We start from the raw sequence: 27,594 nt of genomic DNA, 5'->3' as shown, positions 1-27,594 counted from the left end.
CTATAGCATCTACTTGAAAGATAGCACCTTCAAGGCTAACTACTATAGCATCTTTTTGAAAGTCCATACCCTTCTCTCTCTCTCTCTCTCTCTCTCTCTCTCTCTCTCTCTCTCTCTCTCTCTCTCTCTCTCTCTCTCTCTCTCTCTCTCTCTCTCTCTCTCTCTCTCTCTCTCTCTCTCTCTCTAGCATGTTTTCTAGAGGTTGAGAGCTAGGTACCATTTCCTCCTCTCCTCACTACCTAACGATTGTGGAGTCATCACCTTGAGTAGGATCTAATAAAATAGTTTTAGTTATTGCTTTTATGTTTTGTTCCCACCACCGTGTGGAACCCCTATTTTCATCTTGTTTCTTGTTTATGATTGGGGGAATCTTTACTATTGAGGATGAGGGAGATTCGCTAGGCAATTCCTAATGAAGTGGTCCTTGGCCCATAATGGAAACATATGTTGGGGATGTTCTTTAAGGTGATCTACTATTCAATTGTCCAAAAAGGTCCTAAGACTAAATGGAATATTGCTTAAAATAAAGATGAGCTATTTTTCATTTCAATGTAAGAAACATTGAGTTTTTTTAATATTAGTAAAAAAAACCTATTTTTGAACCTAAAGATTTTTTCCTCTAGTCTTTTGGCCACATTAAACAAGCCCACCTTTAAAAATAGTTTACTTAACAAAGTCCATTTTTTGTGGATCCTAATTATAAATTTTTCTACATTTGCATCTATTTTGACATGGCTTGATTTAAAAATGTTCAACCAATATTATTTAGTTCTTTTCCCTCCTTACTTTAACTTTAATAAACATGACTCATTTATGCATCTTCTATGGTCACTTATTTCTATGATTTTTAAGGTAGTGAAGGTATAGACCACATAACATTTAAATGCCTTCTTATGAAGGCTCATAAAGTTTATGTTTTACATCATCAAGCGGTAGCTCAATTGCTAAGGTGTTTCGTTGTCAAAACCCAAGTTATGGGTTCGAACCCTGCTAGCTACCCCGATTAATGTGCCTTGCCCTTGATTTGTGGGATAAGGGGGGTCCCATGGGTACTAATCCCATCTCTTCTCTAATGCCAACTTTAAAAAAAGTTTATGTTTTATGGTCTTTAACAAAAACTTTTAAGATGCATCCACATTCATGTAAGATAGGTCTCCTTACTAAAAAATCACCTACATGCATATCCTTATCATTCAATGTACTTAATTTGTCCACAAACACATAACCATGTACAATTTATGGTCGCTAATTTCTATGATTTTTAAGGTAGTGAAGGCATAAACCACATAACATCTAAATGCATTCTTATGACAGCTAGTAAAGTTTATGCTTTCATTTATGCATGTGATAACATGTCCACTTATTAATGTCCTCTTATTTAGGATACATTCACACATCAAAAGGAGTTTTAGGAATAAGTTATACACTATTTCTTCAACATTGAAATTGATGAAGGCTAAATTTCTTGTTATGTTTAAACAATAAAAATAGGATAGCCAACCACATAGTCAAAAGAGACCAAATATAATGCCAAGAAATGTAATCATGAAAATGCTTAATTAATTTGGACAAAGTAACAAGCATGATCTTAATTAGGTAGTCACTCTAACCTTTAAAGTTCAATATTTTGCTACATATGTTGAGTACTAATATGTACAAAAACTAGTTAAGAGTCTTGTAAAGTATTGGGTCAACCAAAATTATAAGCATAGCTTTCAAAATTGCATGTATACACACTAAACGAGCCCCTTTTGTCTATACTCAAAGAGATATAGTATGTCATCTCCAAAGCTCTTACAAGCAACTCATCTGCAAAAACAAAAGGGGAAAAAAAAGGAGGGGGGGGGGGGGGCATTGCCAACAAATCCAAAAACATTAGGGCAAAAAAAAGGTGCAATATTTCAATCAATCAAACCAATGAGAACATATTTATCAATTGTCAACCCCAATATATACATTTAAGTACACTTGCGCTAATTAACTACATACTATGCCATGAATTTTAGGAATATTAATATTAATTTCACTAAGTGTAAATCCAACAAAATGACACACATAAATAAATACAAGAGTGGCAATGCTATCCAGAAAGGACATTAAACTATTAATTTAATGCAAAAATAAAGTCACAATAGTTAACTTTAAATCCAACAAAATGACACACACACATATATACATATATATACATATACATATATCTGTATATATTGCTGGGCATAGCAGTTAATTACCTTTCCAGGTCTGATTTGGGCACTTCAATAAGAAGATTAACTCTTAATGCTGCATTTTTTCCCCAGATATGATCCCCTCTTTTGGTGTTCAGCATTTGTGGGCTCTCATTCTCTTTGCCCTTTGCAAACTTCCTTGCCAAAACCTTCGGAGAAGGCGCAGAGATCTTCCCGCCAAAACCTTCATCCTCCATAGCCATAGTCACCAACGGCCTTCTTTCCTTCCCGCCAAACCCTTCCTTTTCAAATTTCTCGTACCAGATCTTCTCACTCGCCATAGCCTTGCTCTTCAAGCTCATCAGCTTGGCCTTCCAGCGTTTCACTTGGCTTTTTTCCCTGACTGGCGAGCTGCCCACGCCCTCCTGCGATGGGATCTTGCCGCAATCCGCCTCTTTTTCTTGCAAATCAGCACAAAAAGCATCTTCTACAGACATTTCATGATCTGGGCGGCAGCGATTATCCAGATTAGAGGCAGAAAATGGCTGATTTGGGGCAGGATTAGGATTCTGAAGAGAGCTATCGTCCGCGGTGCTATCTCTGCCGGATTTCTGAGCTCCGAACTTGAACTTTCTGAGAGATTTTCGACGCAGGATCATTTTTCGGATGGGATGCGATGGCTGGTGAGGGGAAGGGATTGTGGGTTCTGGATTGGATTTGCCCTTGTTTTCGATCCATTTGGGGATAGAGTGGCCAAAGGAGAACCCAACAAAGGCTGCTAAGACGCCCACAATGACACGAAACATCTCTGCGGCAGGCAGAAAGCAGGATGATGAACAGAAGAACAGAAGATTAGCAAGCTTTCGGGGAAGATGATGAACAGAAGAAGAGAAGATTAGCAGTTTTGGAGTTTAGAAGGCAACGTTATAGTCTGTGGAGAAGACAAAAGGCGGGCAAACCTGAGCCCACCACGTTTGAAATTTGAAACTTGCAAAGAATACACGCGGGGAGACAAGCCTTTAATAAGCTCCTAAAAGCAAAAGAATATACTAACTTCAATCTATGGGGCCCTAGAAGATCATCGTTACCATGTCATGACTCATGACTCATGACTCATATAACGACACACCGTGTATCGTGATTCATCCATCATGCCACACATCATGTATCGTTATTCATCCATCATGCTAGTTGAAATCCCCAGGTTCATGTGAAAACCATCAGACAGCCTCACACACGGTGAGGCAAAATTTTGACATAGTTGGGGAAACCCATACTGACACACTTTTGGCACAATTAAGTGTGTCGTGGTAGGAAGACGCTCTGATATTCCAATTTTGTACCATTAGAGACATTAAACAGATATAGTTTTGGTCTCTGTCAAAATAGGGGACGCTTAAAAGTAAATTAAGACTCAAAAGGACTATATATGTATTATAAGCACTAGGCTATAACTTGTTAAGACTCAGTATGATTATTTATAAGTATTATAAGCACTAGGCTACAACTTGTTAAGACTCGATAGGATTATTTATGAGTATTATAAGCACTAGGCTATAACTTGTTACATACCTTGGAACCCAAGGCACTGCCTATCATTTAATACATAGTTTTTATTTTAGCAAAGAGTCAAGCTATATGAGGCACACAAAGAGCCTATATGATGGGGCTTAGGCTCGAAAGCTAACACATTTCTAAAATGTTTTCCAAATGTATACAAGTACGCATCATTGCTTGGGACTATTTGGTCACATGCTAAAGTTTCCAATGCACTGAGAGACGAATGTTTGATGGTATCATGTAAATGGGACTTGAAACCATCTATGGTCTCCTATCATGACATGCCATTCAATAAACTCTTTAAGAGGGGAAAGAATTCATTGGGTTCTCCAAAGTTTCCATTTAGAGATTTGCAATGCCTTGTGAAATAACTTCTTTAAAGTCATTTATTCTTGAGAAAACTTCCATCTATAATTGAAATTCCTTTTTGCATAACTTCTTTAAATTTCATTTTTAATTGAGAAAGTTGACTTACATCTATCATTGAAACCCCTTTTGCAAAACCAAGCTTAAAAACATATGATGCATAGTTGACTAAGACATGCATTTGACATGTGACATGCATGATGCATGGTTGACTAGGATGTGACATGTGACACGCATGATGCATGGTTGACTAGGACATGCATGTTATTGTACCTTTTTGTGTCCCCATCCCATGTGTTGGGAGTTTGATGAACAGATGTTATCATAGGTGCATATTCACTTAATAATTTAGCCCATGTGCATTTGCAACTCAATGTGATCAATTGAACAATTGCACTTTAATAACCCTAACGTAAAATTTGCAATCATTCCATCCTAATAGTGCCCCCCCACCCCCAACCCACCTTTGCATATGTCAATGATGCCCCTTCACAACCCACCTCCTTTTTTGTTCCACCCCTTTGCACACATAGAGAGAGCCTTATGTCATACTCTATGCACACAAGAGAGAGAATCTCTCTATTGATTCTCTTTCTATTATTGTGTCCTCCAAACAAGGTCTCGTGCTCTATCTTTATCCACCACCAGAGGTAAGTGCTCTCTCCCTCTTTATCTATATACATGTCAAGTAGGAGACCTCTTTCTATCTATAAGTTATAATCCAAGGAGCTACAAATTTTTGAGATTTTCTTAGGTTGGGGTGTGGGTGCATAGGTGTGTGTGTGTGTGTGCGTGCGTGTGTGCGTGTGCATGTACGTGTGCGTGTGCGTGTGCGTGTGCGTGTGCGTGTGCGTGTGCGTGTGCGTGTGCGTGTGCGTGTGCGTGTGCGTGTGCGTGTGCGTGTGCATGTGCGTGTGCGTGTGCGTGTGCGTGTGCGTGTAGAGAATTTTAAAAAACAACCCTAAAATAATTACTTTAAAATAGAACCTTGAGAAACCTAAGTATTAATGGGGATTATAATAATTTTGACAACAATTTGGTTTCACATGACACCATAAAGTTTGGGTGGTATACAAAGGCATCTTGTTTGTAGTCCTCAAAATAGTAAGCCTTTGAATTTTGAACAAAGAATCAATTTTGAGATACTTTAGAAGAATATTTCCTATACCTACCACCATCTAGCACCAAACAACAAATGTATTAGTAAAGGAAAGGCAGGTGTCATCAAGAATATGATGTGTTCTAAAGTATCTTATATTTGACAATTAAATAAGATAAAAGAATAAGCATTAATTTCATGTAACCAAAAAATGTTTTTTGGGAGAAATTGAATATAATATGAGATTAAACCAATCAACACTTAGAAATTTAAAAACATAATGATTATTATCTTGGTAAAATTTTGTAAAGTAAGAATGATGGGTGTTAGATATACGAAGGTTTAAGAACTTGAGAAATGACATTTAGGAAAACCTTGAAAAAAAGATTATGAGAGTGATGCAAAAATAAGGTAGACGAACCCTACTTTGTATTTACAAAATTTAGATAAACTTTAGGAGTATGGAATTACATTTCGAACCCTAACTTAAAGACTTGGAGTTAAAAGTTAAGAAAAACTTGAGATATATATGTTAAAAAACCATATATAAATCACAAGGATTGGTTTGAGTAACTCACATGAAACCATATTAGGATTAGTTAAAAAAAACCATTCGCAAATTAATTTGTAAGTAAAATTTTAAGTATGAGAAATATTGAGAAGCTATGTGAATTAAAAAAAATTAAAAATAACTTTAAAATTTTTAAAGGTCAGGAACAAAACATAAGGTGTAAAGGTTAGAGAGGTAAACTCATATGTAAATATACCGAATTCTCATAACATACGAGATGGAAAAATTATAAGTAGCTAATTGACCGAGGCCATGTTGTGTAATATGTACAAGGCTTGTATGAAAAAATGGTGCACTAAGGTATATTAAAGCTATGACTTTGCTTCTCTAAAAGAAGCATGCACATAATGATCAACCGTATGGTTGGTCATGTAGGAAGTGAGCTTTAACTCATCTACATTAAAATGGGAATCCCTAGAGTAGGTTATGAGTGTATTGTGTGTAAACTTGTGGAAATGCCTAAGCAGCTATTTGGATTTAGTATAGCTACCTTAGTGTGAACGTACGGTTTAAAAAATTAGTCATGTAATATGTAAGAAGCTTGTATAAAAATAGTGTGTGAAGGTATAATAAAATCGTAAATAGTGCTTTTGAGAGAAGCATACACCAAATGCTTGAACCTTGTTGTACGTGGTGAGTTTAAGTTCACCATCCTTAGAGAGGGGACGCTATGATAAAATTGATGGAGCTACCTTTTTGTAGGCTATGTGGGCATAGTGCGAATCTATGGAACAAGCCTATACCTAAAGTTAGCACTGCAGGGAGATCCATGGGTAGATTATAGGTGCAATGCAAGTTTCACTTGGACTAGGTGTTTTAAGAATGCAACACTATGGGGCTCTTTATATACTATGTGAGAGAAAGGGTTCGTATTCGGTGAGTGTTTAAAGTTTATCATGTTTTTCAGGCTAGCATAGTAGGGCACCGATGGCATGAGACCAGTTTTGTATTTTAATGATAGAAGGATAGAATACATTTAACATATTGTAAAATAAGCATATGTGTAAACCTTTTTAGTTGTGGAAAAACAAAAGTATACTTTAACAAAGCATATATGTTTTGATTTAGAAAACACATGTATGTGCTTAACTAAGTGACTTGACCTTACTAGAAGATCATTTTATGTGTGTGTTGAGGTAGAGATTGGTAATGTAAGCATATAATTATTGGTCTACTAGAGTAAGAATAATGTATAAATGTGTGTGTGTGTGTGTGTGTGTGTGTGTGTGTGTGAGTGTGCGTGCGTGCGTGCGTGCATGCATGTGCGTGCGTGCATGTGTGTGTGTATGTGTGTGTGTGTGTGATCTACATTTAATAACATATCCACAGCTGAACAAAATGTTTGAGAACCCAAACAATCTTGATAAATGAAGTGTTTAACATGATTACAAATAATAATATTGTTTACAATAATCATGTCATGAATTAAAGAAGATTATGTCTCAAACAATGAAACATGTGTCGTAAAGCTTAAACTGCAAGACGTTTGAGAGGGTAGATCATGTTACCTACATCCATCCAAATAGACAAACAAATTGTTAGCCTATACGTGTATTGTAGGTGTCCTAGGACCTACCACATGTTATAGATGTCACTTAAAGAACCCCAGATTTAAGCTATAGTTAGGTCAATTAATCTATTTCCAATTTTTAGGTTAAGCTTTAGGAGTCAGTCCCTATGTGTGTCTATGAATTTCCAATTTAATAACGAGTTCTTTATCATAACTAGTATAGATATATGTAGTGATGTATTTCAACCAATCATGTATCTTGTAAACATCCTCTAATCAGAGAATGTAAAAACAAATAGATTGCAGAATAGTCCCCATAGTGGGTAAACTAATAGACCTTGCATGTTATGCCATGGCTTAACAGAACATGCTGGTCTATATCATCTATTCTGTTGTGCTAGTCACCTAATGAAGGTTCATCTTATTAGTCTTTAGCCAACAAAAAACATCATCAAAAGTAAAAGGCAAATGGAGTGAATTCATATACTAGGTTATAGAATCAGGGCCAAAATTTTAGGCCAAAAAATATGAGAAAGACCCTTCTAATAGATGCCACCATTAGATGCCTTCAGAGGATCAAGTGACTCGTAATCAACATCATGTAAATGAATGTAGACATTCCGAAGAGATAGATGGCCCATTCAGTATCATAGTGGATGTTAGCAATAGACCCAACCTTTATGTACCACATCTAATATGCTTGTCAATGGCACCTCATGATCATTTGGCCAAAGAACTCGTTACAATATTCCCTAGCCTATATAGTCAACAAATCATTGTTGAAAGCAAATGTGTAAACCCCCCGAACACCTCATAAATGGGTTGAGCAATTAGAGAGAACTATCCAAGTGCTGGGACTGAAATCAATGGAACTACTGAGTCTAGTCAACAAATTGTCAAAGGTGGAGACAAAGCAACGCCCTCATGGGGAAGTCAAAATCTTCAATACACGGTTCAGATTCTTTATTATTAGAGAGATAGATTTTAAAACCCAAAGGGAATTCCTTATGAGCTGAAAACTATGAACTCAGCATAACCTTGAATCAGATTATATACCAAGATGTAGATCTTAAAAGCCAACTTAATTCACAATTTGAGATTAGCATAGTACAACCTATCTAACTCATCCCCATCAGATAGTAGTAGCCAAATCTTTAAAGTTATAAATGCTAATTTTATATTCATTAACTCATTGCACCATGTGCTAAAACGCTAGACAACCATCTAAAGCCCTTAGCAGAGGTTACTTAGTTAGCAAAATTGTGATTTTTTATTATCTAATCTCTATGTGTGGATGCCGTATCCGAAAAAGTTAAGAGCCGAATTGGGTATATCAACAATCAGTCTGTAGTATCTAGTCATAAGACAAACCATATGTCTAGACCAAATACCCAAATATGGTGTGAAGTTTCCAAATACACGGGATAAAATTCTAGATTTCAAATACATGTCTTTAAAATACCGTAAAAGTTTCGTTAATAGCAAATGTTAAAAATCCTTAGCGGCATGACATGCATGTGCACTATAAGGGCTAACAATCGCAATATTTAGAGAAGCAAGAACTTAATATATTACCAAAGTCTATATGGGGCATGTAACAGCAAGATGTGTATGCCTTAGAATAATAGAGCATCAGCCGCAAGCTAAACGCCTCCACCATATCGAATCTGTTCCCACTACCATTTATTTCTTTGTGCTAGATGCAATACCTAGGCAGCACGATACATACTCCTTCCTGGATGGGTTCAATGGGTATAACTAGGTATGGATGGCCCCAGAAGATAAAGAAAAAATAGCCTTTGTGACAAAATGGGGAGCATTTGTCTCTAATGTAATGACGTTTGGGATGAAAAATGCTCCTGCTACATTCCAAAGGATGGTTCAGGAAATATTATATGAATATCTAACCACCTTCATGAGGGTGCTTGTGGATGATTTTAGTGTGTTCGGAAAGAAATAAGACACATAACACACCTCACAATGTGCCTAGAGAAGTGCAAGAAATAAGACACATAACACACCTCACAATGTGCCTAGAGAAGTGCAAGAAGGTCAGACTGAGCCTGAATCCAGCCATGTGTGCCTTTGTTGTAATAAGTGGATCCCTCTTAGGGCATATAGTGTCTACAGAAGGGCTAGCTATGGATCTTGCCAAGGTTGCAATCATTGTAAAGTTGCAGCCGCCCAAGAACTCCAAAGAACTTCCAAGATTCCTAAGGCTAATCAAGTGGCATAGCATACTCATGAGGTTCATGGGGGGCGAATGTGGCAATGCCCCTATATAGTCTGATGGTGAAAGATGCAGAATATGTCTTGTCTAGATCCTATCAAGAGGCATTCTGAAATCTCAAGAGAATATTGTCGGTAGCACCCATTCTCTAGCAGCCAAACTATGACCTAGTATTTCATGTATTTGTTGATGCCTCTGATTTTGCCATTGGTAGTGCTCTGATGCAAGAAGCACAAAATGGCTAGTGTACAGACCAGTTTACTATGCAAGTAGGAGCCTTTTCAGACTGGAGAAGAACTACTCCACTATAGAAAAGGGGTCACTTGGAACGATCTAGTCCAACAAGAAGTTGAGGCACTGCCTATATGGGAAAGATGTTTGAATTTCATGTAGATCACAAGGCTTTCTTGTACCTAATAAACAAACCAAACCTAGTAGGAAAATTGGCTAGATGGATGCTTTTGTTACAAGAGTTTGAGTTCAACATAAGGCACACCCCCGGGAACAAGAATGCAGTAGTAGCAAACTTCTTGTCAAGAGTGGAGTCAGGAGAAGAACCAGAGGGAGTGGAAGATGATTTCCCAGATGTACAATCCTTCCTCACATAAGGAGAAAAACCAAGTTGGTATGAGGAAATGCTACAATTCTTGTGTATAACTTGTCCTTTCCGGAGTACATGTCCAGAGATCAGAGAAGAAAGCTGACTCTCTGAGCAGGTCATTCATGGTGGTTGTTGAACAGCTCTACAAGATGGGCATTGATCAGATATTGAGAAGATGCATCCCTGAATCTGATTTCCTAGATGCACAATCCTTCCTCGTCTCGTAGAAGGAGAAAAACCCAGCTTGTCAAGGAAATGCTACAATTCTTGTATGACTTGTCCTTTCCGGAGTACATGTCCAGAGATCAGAGAACGAAGTTGACTCTCTGGAGCAAGTCATTCATGGTGGTTGCTGAACAACTCTACAAGATGGGCATTGATCAGATATTGAGAAGATGCGTCCCTGAAGATGAGAAATAGGCTATGCTAGCAGAAGCGCACCAAGGGATAAGCAATGGGCACTTTTACGGAGAAGTCACAGAAGGCGAAAGGTGTTCCAAGCAGGTTGGTGGTGGTTGACTACATTAAAAGATGCACACAAGATTGCAAAGGAATGCAATATGTGCCAGAGGTTGGGGAAACCGAACGATGCAAATAAGATGCCCACACACCCCAGTGTTGCCCCTAGAGCCGTTCCAGAAGTGGGGTCTGGATTTTGTCGGCCCATTCAAGCTAGGAGCTCAAAGAACAGAAAATTAGTGGCCACGGATTATTGCACTAAATGGGTAGAGGCCAAGGACCTGAAAGACTGTAAGGCATCATCAATGGGCGAAGTTTCTCTATAAGACTATAATGACAAGATTTGGATGCCCAAATGAGATAGTCAATGACCAAGGGACCCACTTCCTTACTAAAGTGATCAGGAAACTAACAGAGCAGCACATGATAATACATGAAAAGTTAGCAGTCTACTACCCCCAAGAAAATGGGCAAGCAGAATCCACAAATAAAATCCTGAAGGGAATACTGGTCAAGACAGTGAATGAGAATAGGACCAATTAGGACACAAAGCTGCACTCAGCATTGTGTGCATTTTGGACAGCGTTTGGATAGCATATAAGAATGTAATAGGACTTACACCTTTTAGTATAGTGTATGGACTAGAGGCAGTGGTGCACATGGAGTTCCTAACACAGAGCCTCAGGATAGTTATAGCAGAAAGGCTCTCTCCCTATAAGAATCAGAGGTGCACAGGATCAAACAGATCCTTAAGCTAGATGAAAGGAGACAACACAACACATGGACTACCAAATCGTGTAGAAAAGGAGAATGTTGCAGGTGGACAAGGAGACAAAAATTAAAATCTTTGAAGAAGGAGATGCAGTCTTGCTGTTCTCATCAAGAATGGGAAAATTGAAAATGAGATGGATGGGCCCATTCAAAATTGTTAGGAAAATGGGGACATGAACATTTCAGCTACTAGCAAGTCTGGATGGAGAAAGCTTAAGGAAATTGGTGAATGGGTATAGGCTAAAGCCTTACTATGGAAAAATGCAAGAACTAGCAAAGATAAGTATGTCCTAAAGGAAAAGTGTGTCCAGATCTAGATGTGGAAAACCTAAGAGAAGTGTGTCCAAATCTAGATCTAGGTCTAGAGAACCTAAGGAAAGTGTGTCTAGATCTAGATCTAGCTCTGGATTGTGTCCAACAAGAAAAACTATGTCCAGATCCAGATCTAGATATGGAGAATGTCCAACAAGCATAAGAATCCAATCAAGATCTGGAAGGTGCCCAAGAAGAAGAGTCCGGGTCAGGATCGAGAATCAGGACAGGATTCTGGAGTAAACAAAAATAGAAGAAAACAAAATGCAAAATCAGGATGTACATATGTAAATATGATTTTAGTATGCACAGAAATAGAGGAGCCAACTAGCAACAACATGGAGGTTGCAGGAAAATTGAAGTTGCCACCCCGAAAAAGGGTGCGAATGGAAAAGGACACGTGTTGTGTCATTGTTGCTTGTCCCTGGCCTAGCCATTAATGACCTCACAAAAGGCATCGTAGGCACTTATGGCCAGATTATGAAAGCAATTTGGGAAAATCATGGAGACGTCTAGCAGTTATGGCCATACCTAGGGAAGGCATGCACCACGACAACGGGTCAGCTACCTCTCTATCGGAAGCCTAATTTGAAAATTAATGTGCAAAAAGTTCTTGCTACCTTGTGTTCTAAGCTATACTGTTGCTACCTTGCGCTCTAAGCTATACTATTTCTAAGCTTTGCTTCCATCCACGCCTTCTGCCTCTCAACCCTAGCACACAACCGAACGCCGAGAAAATGGTGGAATTCAATTTCCTCTCATCCACCTTATACAAGGAGGTAGACAAGCATGCCCAGTGGTTGAAGAAGATAGGGTTGAAGGAGTTTGCAAAGTTGCCCTGGGAGGAGCTCCAACACAACTTCAAGGCTGCAGAGCAATTGAAGCAGATTGCAGAAAATCGAATACCATAACGCTCCCATTAGGTGAGAAAAGGGTATTCAACCCCCTTTATGTGGCTGAAGTCTTCATATTGCGGCTGAAGGGGAGATAAATCTCACCCACAAGCCATACTGCATATCTGCTCTACTGGTGCCTCCCGAAGACAAGGGTGTAGTGGCCAACACAAAGAGGGAAGAGTAGATGAAGCTCATACCGCTTCCTGTGCTTCTCTTGCTTGTCACTCAGCCCTTAGTATGAACTAGGCTATGATACCATGAAAAGATGCAGGGGAGAAGAGAGCTTGAGCTCTTGCAAGCACACACACACTCACATAAACCCTAGAAGAGAGCACACAAGGTGAGAGGCTGAAAATTCTTCTTCTTCTTCACACAACAAAAGAGGTCTACAAGGAAGATAAAGTGACTAACACACATAATAGAGTATATAAGTGGTCCATAATGTGAACACGCTAAGAGGAGTGGGTAGATGTGAACTAGTTCTTTTTAGACTTCTTAGCTGTTTTATTCCCGAGGAATAAGATTGTAGCACCAATAGCAGTAAGGGAACAATTGCATCGCGGCATGTCCATAGCGCAGTATCACCGTTTCATGCGTATGCAATTGAGGCATTGATTTTCTGGAGCCATGTTGCTCTATGTATATATTGCAAACCTTATGTAAATAAAGAATGTTTTGCAAAAATTCCAGTTGTTTAAGTGATTTTGACTACCAGATATCGAGTTTAAAGAAATAAGATCTATTTTCTCGGACGTATGTCGTAGATCTTAGTAAGAACAATTACCTTGTTTAAAGTAATTATTTCTTAACTTCTTAAGTCTTAGGATCTTGAAATGAAGTCAAATAGAAATTTAACCATGTATCATTTTGGCAGAATCATGAGACGTGTGAATCCTCTCACGAATGAGGAAGAGCTTGACCCTAATGTTCACAAAGCTCTTCACAGATCTCAGCCAGGTCCCTTCAAAGGTGAAGGGGAATACCTAGGCGAGGCTGTGGAAAAGTGGATCGAAGCCATGGAAGAATACTTCGATGTCACTGGATATAATGAAAAAAGTAAAGTGGCTCTTACTAGACTGAAGATTGTAGAAATAGCCAAAGTAGCATGGAAAACCCACTATGAGACAAACCGTTTAGATCGGAACACCCAAACATGGGACGATCTCAAAGCATACCTCAGGAAGAGATTCTGTCCTCCGGGCTTCCTTCTGGAAACAAAGATGAATGAGTTCTTGGAACTAACCCAAGGAAGCCATACCATGGAGGAATATCACCATGCATTTGCTCTTCTCCTCAAATACTCGCCACCGCTGGATGAAGAACAGCTGATGGCTAGGTTCATTCGGGGAATGAACCAACATTTGGATACCTTGGTAAAGAATGCTAAACCAAGTTCAATCGCCAAAGTAGTGCGGATGGCGAAGGATTTCACTCGTATAGGTACATACATACATATATGTATGTATGTATGTTTACACATAAATACATACATACATATATCTTATAGATACATACAAAAAATACTCATATAGAATTACAAAAAAAATATGAGTTAGACCATATACATGTATATTATATGTTTGCATGTGTATGTGTATGTTTGTATGTATTTATGTGTATTTGTGTGATCATGCATGTCTCTCTCTCTCTCTCTCTCTCTCTCTCTCTCTCTCTCTCTCTCTCTCTCTCTACCCCCATCTCCCCCTCTCACACACCCACACTCACAAAGTGAAATCAACCTCTCTCTCTCTCTCTCTCTCTCTCTCTCTCTCTCTCTCTCTCTCAGACCAAAAACGTGAAAGGGAATATTAGAAAATATGAGAAGCAAGATATTAAAAAAAACATTATGTCTGGTAAACATGTGTTTTTTCTTCCTTGCGTGCGCGTCGAAAACACACATATTTATGTATGTACACACATACATACATATATACACTCTTATAGATACATATATACATACATATATGTATGTATGTATGTATACACATACACATATAATCTTATAGATACATACAAAAAAATACTCATATAGAATTACAAAAAAAGCAGAGTTAGACCATATACATATATATTATATGTTTGTGTGTGTATGGAAGTCTATACTTATGTATGTGTATGTTTGTATGTATTTGCGTGATCATGCATATGTGATCCCATGGCTTTTGACCCCGTATACTTTAGTTCGCACTCTCTCTCTCTCTCTCTCTCCCACGTATACTTTAGTTTGCAGAGAGAGAGAGTGCAAACTAAAGTATACGTGGGAGAGAGAGAGAGAGAGAGAGTGCGAACTAAAGTATACGGGGTCAAAAGCCATGGGATCACATATGCATGATCACGCAAATTTACACACAAATACATACAACACTCCCCCCATCTCCCCCTGTCTCTCTCACACACACCCACACTCACAAAGTGAAATCAATCTCTCTCTCTCTCTCTCTCTCTCTCTCTCTCTCACACACACACACACACACACACACACACACACCCCTGCACTCACAGCCCAAAAACGTGAAAGGGAAGATTAGAAAATATGAGAAGCAAGATATATGTATGTATGTATGTATACACATACATACATACATACAATCTTATAAATAGATACAAAAAAATACTCATATAGAATTACAAAAAAAATTAGAGTTAGACCATATACATGTATATTATATGTTTGTGTGTGTATGGAAGTCTATACTTATGTATGTGTATGTTTGTATGTATTTGTGTGAGCATGCATGTGTGATCACATGGCTTTTAACCTCGTATACTTTATTTCGCAATCTCTCTCTCTCTCTCTCTCTCTCTCTCTCTCTCTCTCACACACACACACACACACACACACACACACACACACACATGCACGCATCACACACCCACACACACCCACACTCACATACCAAAAACATGAAAGGGAAGATTAGAAAATATGAGAAGGAAGATATAAAAAAGGAGAAACATAGTACGTCTTTTCAAAGATACACACACATACGTATGAACAACATCTATCTATCAAATTAAGAAATAGATTCATGCCACAAATTGCTATATTGTAATATTATCCATGTGTGCTCTATGTGATACATGTATCTACATGTGTGTGTGTGTGTCTTACCATATTTTGCTGTTGATAAATTCTTGTAAACCCATTGTATATATACTCCTTTCCATGCCAAAGTTATTGCACATACAAATGTAAAATATACATATGTTTCAAATCACAACACCACATAACCTTATAACACATACTTTACAATATACTCTATTCAAACTCTTGCAAACTTAGGTGGCTATATGTGTATGTACATACATACATACACATATATCTGCATGTGGGTTGTATGCATACATGTATGTATGAATATGTATGTGTAGGTACATGCATGCAAGTTTATGTGTTTATGTATTCCACAGTTCTGCGGATGAAAATAGTCTCATCTTGATGGCTTAGTCTAAGACTTTCTCTCTATTTAAAAAACATTATACTATACAACATTTATAATATGTATGAATATGTATATATGTACGTATACACGTACATATGTAGGTGGGTGTATATGTATGTATATATATACTACACATATATGCATGTGGGGTGTATGCATGCATGCATGTTTGAATATGTGTGTGTAGGTACATGCATTTAAGTATATGTATTTATGTAATTATGTATGTATGTACATGCATGTAAGTATATGTAGATTCGTGTGTTCCTCTTCTACGTATGTTCCTACGAAATTCCACAATTCTTGTGGGAAGCTTAGTTTAATACTTGCTCTCTATTTAAAAAGCATTATACTATGCCACTTTATAATATGTATGAGTATGTATATATGTGCATACATACATACACATATATATGTAAGTGAGGTGTATGCATGTAATATGTATGTGAGTACACGTACTATCGACCTCTGGATGTGTGTACATGTACTGTCAGCCTTTGGATGTGTGTACATGTACATGTATTACGGTTAAAACCCCACATGCATGCATGCGCATGCGCATGCACACACACACACACGCACACGCACCATATTCATATTAGCGCTTCTGAATTAAAAAACACACATCATATTGCATTTAAAACCAATTAGGAGAGATTCTCCCTCTCTCAAACACACACACACACACACACACACCACCATATTCATATTAGCGCTTTTGAATTAAAAAACACACATACATATTGCATTTAAAACCAATTAGGAGAGATTCTCTCTCTCTCAAACACACAGACACGATGCTTCTAGATTGAAAAAAAGCAACTGGATTATATCTTATGCATACGCCTCTCTCATGAACCAATTAAAGAAAATGCAAGAGCACAAGAGCTTTTACCTTCTGGTGGCGAAAGGTGTACTGACTTGCACAAAACAAAACACACAATCATCATCAGAATAGCAATATATATATATATATATATATATATATATATATATATATATATATATATATAGAGAGAGAGAGAGAGAGAGAGAGAGAGAGAGAGAGAGAGAGAGAGAGAGAGAGAGAGAGAGAGAGAGAGAGAGGCTAACCTTGTTGAGATAGAGAGAGTACCAGAGCAGTAATAGTAGCAAGCTACCTCTCATTTGACAACGCAACCGGAGATAGTATTTCTAGTATTTCCATCCATCTAAGATGGATTTTAAGGCTGAGGATTATTAGGAATGTGGCTGAGTTCATTTTGAAAGTAAGATTTCTAAAAGGGATAAGATATGGCCTTATAAGTAGCCCATGAAAAACATGACCTCTTGAAATAAACGCTCGAGGGACTGCTCAAACAAAGAGGGTCTCTCAAAAAGCTTGTGGAAGTTAGGGTTAAGTTTTGAGTTCACGTGACCTGGTTTCTATGTCCCATCTATCATTTCCGTTGCTCTAGTCACGACAACGGCCTCTGCCTAGGGGGTGCAAAAAACGGTATCTTGCCACACGAGGCAAAAGGTACATCACCAGCACACAAGGCAACATAGAGAAGCCTGTTAGGACAATCTTCCCTCATCATATCCGAGCATATAGGAGCTCCTCATACAACAAGAAATGCAAAGTTTCTCTCCACAATTGCAACCTAGTTGGAACCACATCATGTTCAAATCGCATTGTCACCCTCACCAGAACAAGCAGGGATCCCAATAGCAAGAGGCCAACTTCTCTAGAATAAACTTGGCTATAAAATATGACCAATGGGGGGAACTGATGCATGTGGTGGGAGAGTGGTAGAGAGACATGGCTCTCTCACATGTGGGATTTCCAAATCTGATCTCAAGCAAGTTTGGGGTTCAGCCATCGTTCAATACACATGGCTACAATCAAAGGAACTCCGCGACAAGCAAAAAAGGGTCAAGTGACAAATAATGAAAAAATATTTGATAAAATTCACTGTAATGCGATAAGAGGACATCCAACACGTAAAATGTTCCATATCACGTTGTATTGAATCAACAATGAAGAAAACTCAAACATGAAAAATTGGCCCAAATACAATGCGATATGCAAACAAACAACATATTCAAACCCGTAAATCAAGTTGTGTTGCATTCAAAATCAAAGAAATGCAACAACATATTTGGATTCAATGCACTACAACGTGATGGGAAGAGTTCCAACAAATTAAAACCCCCATATTGTGTTGTATTGACTTCATAATGAAGGAAACTCACTCAGGAGTCCACAAAGAAAAGGAAGAAGAAGACATGGTGCAAGTCAATAAACATTGTATTGAGAAATGGACACTTACTCGTCGCTATAATAGGATGTCATCCACGAAGGGATGAAATGGTGTAGACAACGGAGAGCAGATCACGAGACAATGAAGATCGATCAAAAGATGTTGCTGTTTACGCAGAGCTTGAAAACAACCTGAGAATCTTTGGAGGTAGTAGCAGATGGGATTCCATAGAAAGCAGTGGGGCTGGTAGCAGATGAAGAAGGATACGTGGAGGGACATGGAAAGATGATGAAAAATTTCATGCAAGAAAGGCATTCAAGGCAAGTTACCTGAATAGTGACGTTGGGATGCTAGATTACTGTGGAACGATACAAGAAATTATTAAGGTTGGGTTCAAAAAGTTTTCTATGTTCATTTTTTATGTGAAGTGGTTCAAGGTGGTGACTCAAGGAAGATAAGCAATCATGCGCAGAGATAAGGGTGGTTTTTTTCAAGTAGACTCCACAAAGATATGGACAGACCATGCTACTAGAGCAATGTGAGCAGGTCGTTTTCATCGGTGGCTCAGAGGTGGTTTTACTTTGTTGGGGCAGGTTACATTGGGTTGTGGGGTCTCTCTCTCTCTCTCTCTCTCAGAGATTTTCACATGGCTCCTCACTCTTTGAGCCTCACATCTTCTCTTGTCTTTAGTCTTCTTGTCGTGGCAGCTTCTCTTCACGCGTCCATGTCTTCCTTCATTTTTTTCTTGGTGTGGATCTTCCTCTTGGAAAGAGATGTTCTTCTTCTTTCATGGCTGGGGCCATGAGCTTGTCTGTTAGTTCTTCTTGCTCCATGTGAGCAACATGTTTAAATGTTTTGTTGACAGTTCTTTTGGGCTTTTGATGTTTATCTTGTATCATTATGCAATGCAAACCCAAATCTATGCGGGAGGTCTTACCTCTTGCCTTATTCTGGACAAGGGCAGTGTCTGATCTCCCAATTTTACACTGATGTAATGTGCCCAATACATAATGCATATAGCATTCACTCTTATGCACATTCCCAAATGCCACTCTGGCTGTGAATAATCTTAAATTTGAGTGTGATTTTCAGGCATTAACCAAGGGTTAAATGCAAAATGATGATTACCACAAATTTATCAGCACATTTTTTACCAGAAATTACAATTTGTACGAAATGGTTGGAGTATCAAACCAACTCCGAATCGCAATCTGAAGTTATAGGGATCTGTATCAAATATCTAATGGTTAATTTGAACCCTCAATTGTACCAAAATATAGTGATTAGTATTGATTAATCACTGATTAGCAAATTAATCCTCTCTTTTGTGTGCAAAAAATAGAGTATGCGGGGAGCCCAGATCTGAGGCCTTAGAGTTCAAATGAGCTCAAATCCTTTCAAGGCCATCAATAGCAATCAGTCTAGTAGAGGATCAAGCCAAGAAACACAAGATTTGACCAAACATTGAATGCTTAATCTCTGTTTTACCAAAGTCACCTGCAGATTTGATGAAGAGCTTGGATCTCACTGTAGACTTGATCAAATCAAATTCTGACTTCACCAGCTTCTTGTAGAGCATGCTTGAAAACCCCTGGGGCTAAGAGGAATAAGATCAATTTGATTTGAGTAGACAAGATCTGTAATTTTTTTAGAAAAAACTATGCTGGAAAAAACGCGATTTGCTCCTAAATGTGCCGACGGTTTGTGCTTCTGATTCGACTGGCTGGAGCACAAATGAGTTGGCTATGTTGGGCTAGAAGGGTTTGGGCAATGGTTGAGCCTACAAGGAGAGGGAGCTCCTCCACTGGCTGGGGGTATAGAAAGCTTCTTGAAAATAACTAAAAGTTTGATTATTTTCTAATTATCTACTAATCCTAATTAACTAGATAATGGGCTCATAAACTTGATGGATTCTAGGCTTGGCTCTGATACCATGTTAAATATACAGCAATGTGATGAGCTATGGTAGATCAAATGCTAGAATCAACATCATTAACAAAGTGATTAGATGATAAATTAAGATGTAATTAGTGAGTAATTAACTAATAGCTTAATGTAGGCATAGATAATCAAAAACCAACAAATTCTCATTAGGCCAATGCCTCAATTTATAGTGTTTACATCCAAGCATCAAATCCCACTGATTTCTCCTTGCTTTTCACAGGTTCTCTCACATTTACAGATTCTCTTTTACAGCCTCTAGCCAAGGGCTTGTTCCCGCACACACCCTATTTACTTGTATATTTCAACAGAAAAAGACATAAGGCATTAATGTACAGTGCCATACACACCTCAGCAAAATAGTGTGGCTGAGGAAGAATAGGACTCTCATGGAGATGGCATGATGTATGGTGAAAGCCCAAGATTAACCTCATGGTTTTTGGTTAGAGGCAACTATGTGCACAAACTAGGTGTTGAACAAATGCCCTACCAAGGCCTTGCAGTCTAAAACTCCTTTTATGAAGCTTGGCATGGTAGTAAGCCTTCTGTGGCTCATTTGCGTGTTTTTGGTTGTCTTGCTTATGCTCTTTGCCTGAGCAACCACGCAGTAAGCTTGATGAGATAAGGCAGTTAAATGCATATTTGTGGGATACAGTTCAGAAAGCAAGGGATATAGACTCTACCATCTGGCCTCAAAGCAGATTTTAGTAAGTAGAGATGTTTTTTTTGTCAAAAATTGAGTTCAACCCATGCTTTCATGCAAAAAACAGCAGAATGTATGCCCACAGGACATGTTTGATTCGCTCCTACCTTTGTTTAATGGAGGGCAACCATATGTAGAGCAATTGAATGCTCAACCAAGTGCTGAAATTCAGCCTACAAATCAGCCTTTTGATGAGGCAATTATTGAGGATATAGTGGATGAGGAGAGAGCAACCATAGAAGAATCTAGGAGAATGCCAAAATGGCTTGTGCAGACATTGAGGGATAGCAAGTTGGCAGCTCCTTTACCTAGCAGAACTCGTATAGGTTCTCATCATGTAGATTATTCTCATGTGGATCATGTTCTCATTTCTACTTTATGTAATGAGGAGGAACTTGTTTCCTTTGGATGCATGCTATGTAGGATGAGTATAACTCTATACTCAAGAATGACACTTGGTATTTGATAGATCTACCTCATGGCAAGAAGGCCATTGGTACTTAGTGGGTTTACAAGTTAAAACGCAAAGCAGATGGTAGCATTGATCGCTACAAAGGCTAGACTTGTTGCAAAGGGGTATGCCCAGCAAAAGGACATTGATTATGATGAGACCTTTGCACCCACATCTCATCTGACTACCATTAGGTGTCTCATTGCTTTGGCAGCACATCATGGGTGGAATGTACATTAATTGGACATTAAGACTGCATTATTGAATGGTGATTCACATGAAGAGGTGTATGTATCGCAGCCTCCTGGTTTTGATGTGAAAGGAAAAGAGTCTAAAGTATGCAAGTGAAAAAGGCTCTTTATGGCCTTAAGCAGGCTCCTAGAGCATGGTATGAGAAGATTCATGCATACTTGGTTGCAAATGATTCTTGCAATAGTCCAACAGAGAGTACCCTCTATGTGAAGAGGAGTAAGGACACATTTTTGGTCATCGTTCTATATGTTGATGACATGCTGCTCATGGGACCTAGCATAGATAAGATTTTAGTCTTTAAGGCCAATTTGCAGTCATCATTTGAGATGTCAGATTTGGGACTCTTGCATTATTATTTGGGGATTCAGTTTATGCAACACAATGATGGCATTGTTATGTTGCAGTCTAAATATATACAGAAGCCATTAAAGAGGTTTAATCTTGAAGACTGTAAACCTATGGCTACACCTATGGAGACAGGTACTTGACTTAGTCTTCAAGATGCAGGAGACTCTTTTGATGCTAGTTTGTATTAGCAAGCTGTTGGATCCCTTCTTTATGTATGCAACACGAGGCCAAATATACAGTATGTGGAGACAGGTACTTGACTTAGTCTTCAAGATGCAGGAGACTCTTTTGATGCTAGTTTGTATTAGCAAGCTGTTGGATCCCTTCTTTATGTATGCAACACGAGGCCAAATATACAGTATGTGGTCTCACAATTGAGTAGATTTGTGCATAGCCTAGGTACAAAGCAGTGGCACATTTTCAAATGGGGTTTTTGCTATTTACAAGGCACTCAATATTTTGGATTATTTTATCCAAAGGGGGGTGAATCATAGCTGCATGCTTTTAGTGATTCAGATTGGGCTGGATGTTATGACACATGAGTGTCCCCACTAGTGGGTTTTGCTTTCGCCTTGGTGATTCATGTATATCATGGCTCAGCAAGAAGGAGCCTATAGTGGCCACTTCTAGCTGGTGAAGTTGAGTACATGGCAGCTTTTATAGCTACAGTTGAGTGTGTGTGTGGTTCAGATGTCTTATGGCTGATTTGGGTGGTGTTGGACAGTCGTCTAGCACTACCATTTTCATTGACAGCCAGAGTGCATTAGCAGTTACAAGGAACCCAGTGTTTCATGCTTGCACTAAGCACATTGAGGTGCATTACCACTACGTTAGGGAAAGACTCTCTACAACAGAGATCAGCTTGATCTATGTGCCTACACATGACAACATGGTAGATTTATTCACGAAGGCTCTTCCTCATGAAAAGTTTGAAGCTTTTCGTAAAGCTTTGGGCTTACTGCCTTTTCAGGATTGATCGGCCATATCCTATACATGTTCACATCATCACTCCAGGGGGGATTTGTAGCATTATATGGTAGTGATGTGTGTGAACACACTTAGGACCGCACCAAGGCATTTTTTCCCTCACTAGGAGGTTTTTTCCCCCGTGCGTATGTACACCCTCTTATCTACTCATTTTGGGGTGTGTACTTATCTTTTGTATCTGCTGCTGGCACACATTTGTTTATTTTATTCTAAGTGAGTTTGTGTGCTCTCAAGCTTCTCTATCTTATGTGTGTGCATTGTTGAAACCGTAACCCTAATTCCAACAACTTTCACATACTAAAACATGTCTCTATATTCCTAAGACCACATCAAGGAATAACTCTATCCGAGTATATCATTAGAAAATAATTTGAATTATTGGAGTCTTTCTAATGATAACTAACTAATAAACTCAATAAAGTTGGGGTAGAAAAATAACAATTCACCTAAATATATAAGCAACTAGGTATCTAAGTTGGAATATGTACAATAGTACAAGGAACATACTCCAAAATTACGTGCAAAAAATTAGAAGCAAATGCTACCTTCAAAGCACATGATATTATCCAAAAGATCTAAAGATCCTTATTATAAAACCATGGATAGATGCATATCCATGGTCTAAAGATTCTTATAAAACCATGGATAGAAGCAGCTCGAATCCATGAAAACCATAGTTGATCATAAAAATCAATGCATGTCATCTAATGGTCATTAATCATGCCAAAAGAAGCACTAAAATTGGTGGCCAACTCATCAATCCGGAGTATATAAATGTGATATTGTTCAAGCAAAACTCCAAAGTAAGAAAGTGAAACACATGTGTGTAGGACTCATTAAAATCCCCTAGACACAAGTGATCTAGGTAGAACCTGATGAGTCCATATAAAACTTGGAAAACATCCAATAAAATCCACCAAACAAACAGATCAACTAACCCATGATAGAATTTGTCTTAGGCTTAAGAAATTAAGCATAGACCACACTTAAACAAGTGCAAAATAAATTATCATGGACAAGTGTCAAAGGCAAGACACACTTTGAACGCAAATTCTAGCCATCATTGAAGAAAGTAAGGTCCAAAAAGAATGGCTAAAAACAATGGTAAAAAATCATGAAAACATAGTTCAGAATTAATCCAAACAGAAATAACTACTAATATGAGGTACGATCGTATTAATAATATGCAAATAGCCCACATCTATCTAATGTCAGCACGTGAAAACGTACTTCAACACTAAATAACCCTTGAAAATATTAAATTCTTGAGAAAAAAGAATTATCATGATTTTTTTCATTTTTCCTAACTTTCTAGGGCCTCAAAATACGATAATTTTGAATTCCATCAAACTGATCTTATGGCATTCCAAACTATATTTTTCCAAAAATGTTTAGCAATTAGATTTGCCAAAATACCATTGATATTTTAAAAATACCAATTTCTAGGATTTCTAAAAATAATTTCTAGAATATTCCTAATTTCTCGTGAGAATCCCATCGTTTCACGAAATTCCAATTCCACCCAACAATTCTCAAATCCAATGAAAATTTATAATTTTAATGTAGATTTTTTAGAATTTTGGATAAAAAATAGATTTTTAAAGGAATTTAAATGGTCACGGGTGCTCGAATGGACACACCACATGCCAATCACCAACCTCACATTCTCCAAAAATTTATAATAACCTTTGTCTAATTTTTAGGAATTTTTTGAAATTTTTAATTTACCCCGAATGCATTAGAATATGAACGGTCCAAAAATAGAATGCATTAGAATACGAACGGTCCAAAAAATTTTGGAATCCCAATGGTCTTCCCAGAATACGGAAAGCCAACAGTTTCGGAAAAATGAAAAGACAAAAAAAAAAGAATGTGAAAGGTCAAAAGTTTCCGAAATCTGAAAGGTCAAAAGATTTCCTGGAATTCGAAAAGTCAGTAGGTTTCCTAGGAAAGCGGAAAGCCAAAAGGCTCCAAGAAAAATTTTTAGAGAGAAAAAGATCTCAGGAAAAAAAAACCAAATCTCCCTTTTTTTTCCAAACTTTTTTCCAAGCTTTGAAAAGCTTTAAAAAATAAAAAAAACTCTTAAAAAAATCAAAAACATCAATAAGATTTAAAAAGCTCATAATATGACTTTTTTAGGGGGGTGGCATTTTCCACCCAACGACCTGCAGTGAAGGCCCCCCCCCCCCCCCCCCGTTCATTTCGAATTGAATGGGAGAGAGGTTCTCTCTCCTCACTCCTTTCTCCTCTTCTTATTCTCCAATCACTCTTTCTTTCTCTCTCCACCCCCTCCTTCTTAACCTTGATGTCCCATACCACCAAGAGGTATGACTCCAATCCAGCAGCATGTAGTTGTAGTGTGAAATGGCTCGAGAGTAGATATAATCCTCTACACAAGAGAACATAACATAGCCTAGCCTTGCCTGTGATCCATGCCCCTATTATATAGGGGGGACCCTCAAGTGACTCTTGACTCTCCATTTCCCATGTGTGACTCTTGACTCTCCATTTCCCATGTGTGACCCTTGGATGCCTGACCCTAACCTCAACCCTTAAGGTTAGTCCTAACCCATGCTCCACTAGAGCTTGTTCCCATTCTCCCATGCTCACAAGCCTAATGTGGGTTAGCCTCCTAGTATATGCACATATAATGTGCACATAACATCAGTGGTGTAATTTCAAGTTTTCCATTGAAGCCTACTTTCTCTATGAACTGTGAAGAAGGCTACCTTATCTTGAATCGATTCCTGTACTTTAGTAATAGCTTTTGTCTTGTCTTGGAGCAATGTGATTGCATTAAGGGGGGCTATGTGAATGAGTTCTCCTTGTATGCTTTAACACGTTAAGGCTCATCAAAATGGAGGTAGATTCTATTGAGGGCGATTGTCACTTTGTTGGGACAATCCTTGTAAGCATGATCAAATCTGCACTTATAGCATATGCCCCCATAAGGAATTATGTTGGGGTTGGGCATGGGAATCAGAGTGCTAGGAGCACTTGAGGGATTTTATGTAGGGTCTTTGTGAGGGCACTCCACAATACGGTGTGGGCCTTTGCATTGAAAATAATGCATCAATGGCCTACATACCATGTGGTTAAGGTCTCTTTCCCTTTGTTGCACCATGGCCTCAAAGTAAGAGGTGTAGTCTATGGGTGCATCCTACAGATACCCATATGGATTGTACTATTGTGTTGCTCATATGGGTCTTATTGGTCATAAGACTCATATGTATCTTATTCTTGGGCTTTTGTCTCTACAAGCAAGGTCACCAAGTATTGATATACTGGTACGTTTCTTAGAGAAATTGACTGGGGTGGTAGTACCAGAGGTAGATATGGCAACTAGGGTGGTCTATACATACCTTAGGATAAAGGGTTTTGATATATAGGGACTAGAGCTTGTATCCTACTTATGAGGAGTGACTGGTGGGGCTGGTAAGACCAATGGTCACCTTGGCATGGGAAGCATCTATCGTGGTGCTAGAGTTCAAACTACTGGGTTTCCTTGTTATCGACAACGCGCTTTGTCAGGGTTTTCATGGCACTGACAAATGAGCGCAACAAATTGTTGTTTTCTAGGCCACAATGGACACTCTATACTTGTATGGTTCTTGTGGTAACTTGCACACTAAACCATATCTCTTCATGGGAATAGATGTGGGTGTCCTTGAGTTGCTATTGGCTGGGGTTGTTTATCCTTGCCACTACTGCCTGGCCTAAATGGTTGTGCGAATTCTTTGCTAACTCATTCGTGCTCATGTCCTTAACTAGGACTTTAGCTGGTGCTGATTGGGCACCCTTGGTCGATGACGGGTTTGGATGATGCGTCCCCTATCTCTTGGTTCGGGTGGACGACTTCTATATCCTTGTTTTGTAAGTTACCTTAGGTCTATTCCTCCGAGACAACAATCATAAATCGATCAAATTTTCATCAAAGATGTAGTGCCTAGACTTGTAGAGATGGTCATGAATCCTCTTGCTCTTAAGTTCAATCATAAATTGATCAATGAGCACCAAGTTATCTAGTCTTTCGTGAGTGCTATATCTCATGTGGAGATACTTGGTTCAAGTAATATAGTCCCACATGGTTTCTCTCCTCTCTACTTGAGGTATAGAGCTATGTAATTGGGCTCCATTTGACTCCGTTGGGCGAGAATCCCACTATGAAAGTGTGTCTTAAGACCTTGTAGCTGGACTCAAGTGGATTTAGAGACCTAAACCGCTGACCTCAAGGCAAAGTCTAAATGAACAGATCGTGGTGGGATCATCAATCCATCCCATGGCCTCACAAATTTGATCAAACTTCTCTAAGTATTGAATAAGATCTAAAGTTCCATTAAATTTGGTGATCCTCCTCCTTGAGATGTGGATTAGCTTGGTTTTTCCCAACTCTAAAAGCATCACCTTAAATTTTATAAAGAAGGCATTTAACCACCCTAGCCTGGGAATAGCTTTAGTTAAAGAGTGGGAGAAGGACCTAGAACCTCAAAGTTTTCTCCCACAAGAAGGCATTTAACTGTCCTAGCTCTGGGAATAGCTTTAGTTAAAGAGTGGGAGAAGGACCTAGAACCTCAAGGTTTTCTCCCACAAGAAGCCTCAAACCATGTTTATGATGCCATAATATTTCAAACATTTAGTGCTGATCCTGAGCTGGGTTTATCTCAAGTTGGCCATGTATAGCAAATAACCTAATAGAACTATAGTTTT

General features: G+C 38.5%; 1 protein-coding gene across 1 annotated transcript; it reads right to left on the bottom strand.

The window, feature by feature from the left end:
* Positions 1-1,561: 1,561 nt before the first annotated feature.
* Positions 1,562-3,142, bottom strand: LOC147606471 (uncharacterized). Its single transcript, XM_086791878.1, has 2 exons — positions 2,232-3,142; positions 1,562-1,809 (listed from the first exon to the last, which is right to left on the bottom strand). The coding sequence occupies exons 1-2, from the start codon at positions 2,969-2,971 to the stop codon at positions 1,806-1,808; spliced, it is 744 nt and encodes a 247-aa protein (XP_086648004.1). The 5' UTR covers positions 2,972-3,142; the 3' UTR covers positions 1,562-1,805.
* Between the last annotated feature and the right edge of the window lie 24,452 nt (positions 3,143-27,594).

This window comes from Cibotium barometz, chromosome 57 (assembly GCF_041138505.1).
Source record: "Cibotium barometz isolate CiBa-2024 chromosome 57, ASM4113850v1, whole genome shotgun sequence".
Lineage (NCBI taxonomy): Eukaryota > Viridiplantae > Streptophyta > Polypodiopsida > Cyatheales > Cibotiaceae > Cibotium > Cibotium barometz.
The sequence above is the reverse complement of the archived record's forward strand: the minus strand, read 5'-3'. Positions and strand labels throughout refer to the sequence as shown.